At 44.0% G+C, this 8,850-nt stretch overlaps 1 protein-coding gene across 1 annotated transcript; it reads left to right on the forward strand.

Annotated features, from left to right (window-relative positions):
* On the forward strand, nucleotides 1-7,029 carry atxn1l (ataxin 1-like). The gene is made up of 3 exons (XM_085453532.1): nucleotides 1-106; nucleotides 1,757-2,949; nucleotides 3,531-7,029. The coding sequence occupies exons 2-3, from the start codon at nucleotides 1,879-1,881 to the stop codon at nucleotides 4,983-4,985; spliced, it is 2,526 nt and encodes an 841-aa protein (XP_085309658.1). The 5' UTR covers nucleotides 1-106; nucleotides 1,757-1,878; the 3' UTR covers nucleotides 4,986-7,029.
* Nucleotides 7,030-8,850: the final 1,821 nt, after the last annotated feature.

Consider the following 8,850-nt stretch of genomic DNA (forward strand, 5'->3'; position numbering starts at 1 on the left):
CTGGCCTTCGAAATGGGCTCGACTCCTGAGCCTTGATTACTTCAATTGTCCCCTCCGAATATCAACTTTTTAATAAAGAAACTCCTGTTCGCGATGACATTTGGAGGTATGTGTGCAGGTCGAGACGAAGCACGGGCGTTTATTAGAGGCTCCCCGCGCGCTGCCATCGTAGTTATGAGCTGATGTGAGTCGAGCAGGGCTGGAGTCAGTTCATTTAGCTTTAGCCGTGGGGCTAACTAGCCTGAACCTCTGGGCTGATGCACAGTGATAAATTATAGCGATAGGCGTCGTGGCCTCGTATAACATTAGCTACCATTTAAACTCGTCGGCTACGCTTGGTGTTGCACTGCGAAGTGTCACACTGTCACTTCTTTCTCCTTAAAAGTAGGAATTCTAGTAGCTAGCTAACTTTAGCTAAGTCAGCTAACGGTAAACAAATTTCCCTGGAGTGTAGCGATAACAGGAAGAAAACTCTTGACTTGCTACAGCATTAGTTGAAGAGATGTTTTTAGATGAAAATTCACATTGTTTCCCGTATAGTCATGCTGAAAGAAGTCTGGATTCTGGACTTTGATTTATTTATTTATTTTTAAATATAAGCTTTTTCAAATTAAGTGTGTGCTAAATTAGCAAATGTGCCTTTTAGGAGCTGTCCAAAAAAATCTGTCAGCATGTTTTAATCTCTTTAGAATGGGGTTGTGTTTGTATAGTAAACAAGCTGATATGCATTGCAACAGTTATATTTCCAACTTTATTACTACTCAAGTAGACATGGAACAGCTTGAATGTTTACTGGAGGGGGGCAGGGAGTGTGTGAATTGGATGTATTGCACTTAATTGCAGTGGTTTTATTGTATTAAAATGTGACTGTAAAAAGTAGTTAATATAAAAAAATGCTAAATTTTTGAAAATGGGGCATTAAATTACATTTTGTCTGTGTGTAATAAACAGTAATGAGTATTCATGTATTAGTACTATGTATGTATATATATGTCAAGCAGCTTAAGGGTTTGTTTTCCCAGTCAAATGGTTTATTTTTGCTTCTACAGATAGACATGATCAAAGATGATTAACAAAATTCTGCTCTTAGATCAGCATAGCTGTACCTTTCAAAGTGGACTAATTTTTGCCCATTTCTAGCTCCATATTTTCTTTTACGATTCTACTACAGTAACTTTGAATAATTCAAAGTTATGCTAACTGAACTTGTCAAACAGAGATAAGAGCAGAAAAATCTGTTTGAAATCAAGAGTTTTGGGTAGTCTGAAGCCTGAGATTTTTTTTGGTTGTACTCAAACTGATCCTTTTCTTTCACCTGAGATCAAGTACAATTACGCATACATTCAAAAACAGGCTCAAAAACTTTTTATTCAGACATTGTTTTATCATATTTTGCCGTTTTTACTTCCTGAATGCATTGCAAACCTGTACTGGGATTTTATTTATTTATTTTTTGTCTTCTGTGTTGAGCACATTGAGTTTGCATATAATAAATGTGCTATATAAATAAAATTGCCATTGCCACAGCAAATACCCTAACCTGGTTGTGTTTAATATGCACATTGTGACTTTACTAGTATATATGAATGACCAAAAAAAGGAAACCATAAGAGGTTTGCTTTAGTGCTTTCTTTCTGTGGTTGAGGGTAAACTAACACAACTTGTGGCCGACCATAAAGCCTAAAAATCAAAGTTTTAAGCACTGATGCAATGAGACAGTATTATGTGTCTTATTTTATTGTATTTTTCTTTTCAGGTAGTTTGGTAGATGAGGTGAACCAGGTGATTTCAGAACTGGTTCCTGTGCGGGCTGACTGGCTTGCAAGTTTCAGTTCCTGTGCAGTACAATAAAGCTACTGGCTTTGTCTGAGGATAGCAATGAAACCAGCTCAGGAGCGTAATCAGGAGTGCCTGCCTCCTAAGAAAAGGGATCTCCCAATAAGTAACAGCAGCAGTGGAGCTGGAGGGACAGTGGGAGGTGGGGTTCCAGTCGGAGGGGCTAACAGCGGAGCTGGCAGTGCTGCTGGTGGTATTGCAGAAGAGGAAGTGGTTTCCATCCAGAATTGTGGAGCCAGCAGTGAAACTCAGGGAGGGACCCCCTCTGGAGAGTGGCTGCGAGCTCAGCCAGGGCTTCATTATGGAGTGGATAATTCTGACAGCATACCGGCAGTGCCCGTTGACCAGTACAGTATGCTCTACAAAGTGGCCCTTCCATCTGCTACCTACTCACCTACCAGTTTACACCCAGTGTTAAGCCACATTTCTCCAGCCTATACTGTACACTCTCCCCTCCTGCAGCATCATCCTGGCATTCCCTATTCCCCTCTTGGTTATGCACAGATCCCTCATTCTTCTCTCCAGTTTGTCAGTTCCCCTTATGCAGCAGTACCTTACGCGCTCCCCCCTGGTTTTGTCCCAGGATCATTAATCTCTCCCTCAGGGACCATCCCGCAGCCCCATGCTGTGTCCCACCTTGTTCCCTACCCATCTGTCATACAAGAAGGTGTTGTTTCTCCACCTCCTCAGGCCCAGGTGGCTGCTCATACCTTTGCCAAAGTTGCAGCTTCCAGTGGTGTCCCACTGATGCTGCCCTCAGAGCAAGCTGCCCAGCAGCACCTTGGTACTGTTGGAGTCCTGCCTGCAACAGAGCTTAGCTCCCGAGTGATGCCCATCTTCTGCCACCCTCAGGGAGCAAGGGGTGCCACTGCTGTCAGAGACTGCCACAGTTCCCAGCAGGAGAATGAATTGGAGGTGAATGGAGGGGACAAAGAGCAGGGAGCCAGAGAGGTTGTACCAGACTCGGTCTACACTGCCAGAAATGCACGTCTACCACAGGTTGCATCCAGCTCAGCATCACAGGAGCACAGCCAAGACAAAGTCCTGCAGAACCGAAGACTGGAAGAGAGAAGTTCTCCTGGTCAGCGCAGCACTCCGGACAGTGACCTGGAGGTGAGACACACTGATGGCTTTCTAACGTACCCTCTAACAGTGAAATGGTGATTTAATGCCTCTTTACAAGTTAATGCACAAAGAATAAACCAAAGTTAACAGTTAAATAAGAAGAGCCAGGAGTGATATAAGACGGTGTGTGACATTGTTCCATGTTACAGCTTAAGTTTTGTGTTTTACATGTACACTGAAGGGAAGCGTCACCTGATGCAAAGAAAATCTCACATTTGAACATGGCAAGCAGAGCATGACCAATAGAGAACACTTGAAGGGTCTAGAAATGATGTCCATGCAGATCAAACCATTTTACAGCCTTTCTGTAAAAGAAGTCAGAGGGAGCTCTATGGTGTCTGTCTTTTCTGACATCAGTTAAAAAATAATAATTTTGTGGTTGTTGTCTGGCCTGAAATCTCTTGTTGGAGAGGTTGAAGATTTAGGAACTCAATAATTAAAAGCCACTCATATTTTACACATTTGGTTTCTTCAGGCTGCTGTGAGGAAGCGTACCAAAAGCCATTTTTAAGTTGTTCTGTGAAATTAAGTTGTTCAAATAACTACTCATTTATTTATTCAACTCTCAGGTGCAGCAGGTGGTTGGGCGTTTGGTTTCCTCTAACCAAAGTGGTATCGGAGCACGGAAAGAGGTCTCCTTTGCTCCCTTGAACCTCTCTCAGGGTGGCCACAGAGCCAGAGATGTCCACGGAGAGAGTCCAGGTGTAATTTCCAGCCGAACGGCGTATGCGGCGCAGAACGCGAGTTACAGTGATCACAGAGTCACCGCCCTCCAGCAGCAAGCAGGACAGCCAGGCCACGCTGTCATGCTTGCCAATGGGCAACCGGTACTTATTCCCTTGGAGTGTCATCCGCATCAGCAACCACAGCAACACTACCCGGGACAGGCTAATGATGCCTCAGCCAGCCATGCCTTTACCACACTGGCCTCCCCTAGCCCAAGTTTTAAAGCCTCTGATTCTTCAGCCAGAGTGTGCCTCTCTGAAAGGGTGGAGCCAATCACAGCTCAGCAGCAGCCTCTCCCGCAGCCTCCAGTCCAGCCTACAGCAGATGCGACTCAGGCCTTAACTTCAAGCCTTGCTCCCGCACCGGCTTCTTGCAACCCATCGCACTTCATGAAGGGGGCAATTATTCAGCTGGCTACTGGGGAGCTGAAGCGTGTGGAGGACCTGCAGACTCAGGATTTTGTGCGTAGCGCCGAAGTGAGCGGAGGGCTTAAAATCGACTCAAGCTTGGTGATGGACATCCGCGCCAGCCAGCAGAGACCCGGCCTGGTTTCACTTCATTTTACTGTGGGGGAGCAGCAGAGCAAAGTGACCATCGACGTGCCCCCGGAGCACCCCTTCTTTGTCTTTGGCCAGGGATGGTCATCTTGCAGCCCCGAACGCACGGCCCAGCTCTACGGCTTGGCCTGCCATCATCTACAAGTTGGTGACATGTGTGTGTCCATCACCCTGCAGCAGCAGCAGCAGCCACCGCTTCCTCCACAACAACAGAAGCAACCACAGCACCATCATTCACAAACGCAACAACAACAGAACCTGTCCAGGACTATAAGCAAAGCCAATGCTATATCAGGACCTGGTCACCAGCTAATGGGGCCTCCAGCCCCTCAGCAGTCACGGCCACCATCTCATTTCAGGTTGGACCGCATTCACAGAGAAAGACAGAAGGATGGAGAGAAAGATTTGGCCGATAAAGAGGAAGCCACACAGCTCGGGGCTGTAGGCCGCACTGAGTCGCCCATCAGACCAAGTAGGACCTCAGGAGAGCATCCAAGGAGCCAGAGCAGTTACCACTTGCACACAGAAGGCTCTGCTTTTGCAGAGGCAGGGATGGGAGCAATGCAGGCTGCAGTAGGTGCCTCACAGAGACGCTGGTCCTCGCCTGGCCTCCGAAGATACAGTATGAAGGGAGACGAAGGGCCACGCCCTCAGATAATCAGCTCCAGCCACACAAGGCCTTCTTTCATCCCACAGGAGGTCAAACTGTCCATTGAGGGGCGCTCTAATGCAGGGAAGTAGCATCACATTTGGTAGCAACTATAGATGAGACTGCCACAAGTAAGAATGAGTCTGACAAGGAGAGAAAGAGGGAAAAAAAGAGTGTGAATGTATCCTCAGAATGTTTGAGATTTTGCACACCTAAAATATACAAAAAAATGACCAGATCCTTGTCTGTCTGGTGAGAAGTTTGATTTTGTTCGAATGCCACTCAGCCAAAAGATGCAGACCTTTCGGTCTCTAGCCAGCTGAGTTCATGGCGACGGGGCGGGGCGGGGCATGAAAAGTGGAGCAGAAAGTATGTAGCTGAAGAAATGCCTACCATAGAGTCCTTATACGCTGCATTTCTCTTCCTCCCTCCCTCCTCCGTCTCCACTTCCTCTTAACCATACTTGGAGGTTTCCATTGCATTCAAATCACTCTAGCTTCCTTTTTGACCAGACCGTCTCTTCAGAAGAACACAGACTACAGAAAAATAATATACGTGTATTGCAGTGAAACTACCAACCCTGCAAGTCGTGATCTATTAAAAAGATCACCGCCAGGGATCTTTAATCTGCTTCACTGCTAAGATCCTATTTCTATGAAAAGCACCCCCCCCCCCCCCCAAAAAAAAAAAAAAATAGAGTAGAATTGCAGACATCAGCAGCTCCTTTGGTGATGTTGGCACTGTTGATGCTTTCATCAGTGTATGTTACATTATGCTTCTCCTGCAGGAGTCTGAAACCTCTGCTGTCAGCAGAGATACTCTCTCCCCTCTCTCGTTTCTGCAAAGATCTCGTCTCAGGCCAAGTGTGGCATGTCCCACTTGTCTTACACTGAAATAGCGATAAATCAATCAGCTTGTTTGTTCAGCAATCAATTTCTCCTTCTCCAAAAGCCATTCACCATCATACTCTCAGATTTAGGTTGATGGCCCCAACGTAGATTTACAGAAATAATAAGCGATGTCACGCATTCCACTATTAACTTTCCCCCATGTAGGGAATCATTTTACTTCTCTCCTCACTTCCTCATCACCCAAACTGGTCGAGACAGATGGCCACGCCCCTCAGCTGGGTATTGTCAGGCTTCTTCTCGCTACTGTCACCAAGTCCTTGCTCATAGGAATTTGTTGCATGACCTTTTACATTAGTTAAATGATTTAATTTCCCTTCCAAAGTCATGGCCTCCTCTCCTCACTTTACCTCAGAGCTTTCACAACCAGACTGGGGAATTTAGTTTTCTCTTGTGAACTTTGTAAGTAAGGAGGAGGCACCGCCTGGTCATCACTAAAGCCACCTGTGGGAATGAGCCAGCAAGTTGTTTCCCTTTTTGCTTCGCTGGCTGCACTGCCACCTACAGCCCAGGAGTCCGGAGTTGGAGGGTGTAGTAGTTTTTTGTGTATATGAGTGGGGCCGTGATGTTCTAAACTTGACTTGCTCAGTAACCAGATTAAAGCAATAGTTATTTTTATGCTATGTGGCTTTACTGATCCGTATTGCCCTCTCCCAGGAACTTCTTGTGGGGTGTGGTAAATCTCGATAAATGTGCAGTGTGAGATCTCACCCTCTCATCCCTTGACTCTTAAAGGCGATGCACTCTTTTTAATGCTCATTTTCATTAATTTAGCAATCCTGCACAAACAAAGCCTTTGGAAACTTTCTCAAGAAGTCGTTGTCCAAACATGGATTTTTCACTTCACTGATATTTTTTAATTTTTTTTTAATGGATTTACTGAAGTGCACATCCAAGAGATGCCCGGCTCTAATGAAATCACAATCATCATCAACTTCTTTTTTTTACCTTTTAAAGTGTACGTTTTGCATTGATACTAGGCTGTCTTTATTCCAGTGGTTCCTAAGATTGTCTTGTGTTGCACATAGCAGATGTCACATTTATTTCATACTGACCTTTAAATAGGAATCACAGTACAGTAGTTTATTTTTTTAATGAAGGGAATAGGTTTAAAGTATTGTTGTTGGGGTTTTGTGGCGAGAGGAAAAAAAACTGACTTGCGTTTCTAAATCTGTTTACAAATTAGCCGACATAAATGCTGCAGTTTCTTCCTTTTGTCTTTCTTACAGGAGAAAAAAAAAAGAATCAAAAAAGGGTGTAATTAAAAATAAGTGCAATTAGACCATACATAAAATCGTAGTCAGACGACATTCCTCATTCAGACATTCCCATCAAAAAGTACTTCTTTTGCCATAGATATCTGGACTTACCTTTGGCAAATTACTCTGACAGCAGCATCAGTTGTGTGGTTGTTATTGTCATGTGTGCTGTTATGGACTAGTTTGTTTGTGAGGTCCAGACACTGTTGTGTGTTTCCCTTATATCCTCGTGATTCACTGAACTTCTATCAGCAGATAGAAGGGGTCATGAGATTGAGCCTGAGCAGTTTTAAAGGATGGGTTCACATTTTTCTTTCTCTCACGCACACATATTACTTATTCCTCCTATCCATTCTTGCTTGTATAAAGATTCCCTCTCAAAGCTACAGCGGTCTTTCAATGCAGTGTTGTGGAATAGTAATATTGGGCTTCAGGAGTCATATGGCAAAGTCGCACATTAAAATAACTTTTAGACGTTTAAAATGTAACAGTCGTGCCATATCTATAAAAATAATACTTTAGTTTATTGCGTGTGCAGTTTCTTTCCAAAAAGTATTAACAATTGTAGGGATGTGGAAAACAAAATCTGTAACTATAACTGTTAGACAGTTATTTGATATTTTCAAGTGTGTATTAATAATATGTCAGTATTTCTTTTCTTTCTTTAAAAAAAAAAAAATCATGGTTATCCTAACACCCGCATATCATGCTTGTTGGAGATACACATTGTGATTTGTGAAAGTCAGACTCCTGAAGACGCCAAGTTGTGGAGAATGATGAAAGAGTGAGACTGTGGGTGCACGCGGTAGAGATGAGCGTCTTCTAAAGAGTGCTGGGGCTCAGCCTTTAGAGACAGGGTGAGGAGTTTGGTTTTTTAGAAAGGGCACAGAGTAGAGCTGCTGCTACTCATCGACGCTGAAAGGACGAAGTTCAGGTTGTTCGGACATGTGGTCAAGATGTCTCCTGCATTCTTGGTAAGGTCCAGGTGTGTCCTACTCGGAAAACCCTTACTGTCCTTCCAGAAGAGCTGGCCATGGAGAGCCAAGTCTGGATGTCTCTGTTTCGCCTGCTGCCCTCACATCCCACTTAAATGTCAGTGTAGGCCTGAAATGAACCTTTTTACAGCCGGTGTGGACAGGAGGAAAGATTTCAACTAATAACTGTCAAACTTGATATGGACAGGTTAGTCAAACTAGCAAACATGTGAACCCAGACTTTTTTTTTTTTTTTATATCTGATCATCTGATTGGAGTTTTTCATCCTGTAAGCAATATACACAATACCTGAAAACATTTCACGTAGTCTTCTCTATGCAGTAACCTCAGTATTGTACCCTTCATTGTCTTAACTCTGAAGCAGCGGGGCAGGTCGGCGGATGCAGTCGTTCCACGCTGATTTTTGCTTTAAATTACTCTTCTAATAGGAATCTAAGCAGTGTTTTGCTTTACCACTTTGTATTTTATGCTCAGTGATTCTCATCGATGTTTATTGTCCTGCGACGCCACACACTTTGCCAAATAGCAATGCATTCGTCCTGCATTACCATGGCGCGATTGCTGCTTCTGCATTATGTGTAAGGTCAGGATTCAATTGACGACATTTAAATGGTGCGAGCAGTGCCACCTGTGACTTTTTTCTTTTCCCCCTCTGCTTTTGGGAAGTATCCACTCAAATAAAGATGTCTAATGATCCACATCACTGATCGTCTGTTGCTGTAAGTAATTGCACTAAATGTCCTCCTTTACAGTGTTTGAAATCTGTTGGTAGTTTGAAGAGTTTCAAAATGTAAA

This window comes from Copadichromis virginalis, linkage group LG1 (assembly GCF_057382275.1).
Source record: "Copadichromis virginalis isolate Kocher_CV1m ecotype Utaka linkage group LG1, C_Virginalis_male_GT1.1, whole genome shotgun sequence".
Lineage (NCBI taxonomy): Eukaryota > Metazoa > Chordata > Actinopteri > Cichliformes > Cichlidae > Copadichromis > Copadichromis virginalis.

What these genes read in the sequence shown, in the direction of transcription:
- atxn1l (XM_085453532.1), top strand. Translation starts at nt 1,879, where the DNA reads ATGAAACCAGCTCAGGAGCGTAATCAGGAGTGCCTGCCTCCTAAGAAA. An exon ending in CTCCGGACAGTGACCTGGAG is followed by an intron (nt 2,950 to 3,530) that starts GTGAGACACACT and finishes TTCAACTCTCAG; the next exon opens with GTGCAGCAGGTGGTTGGGCG.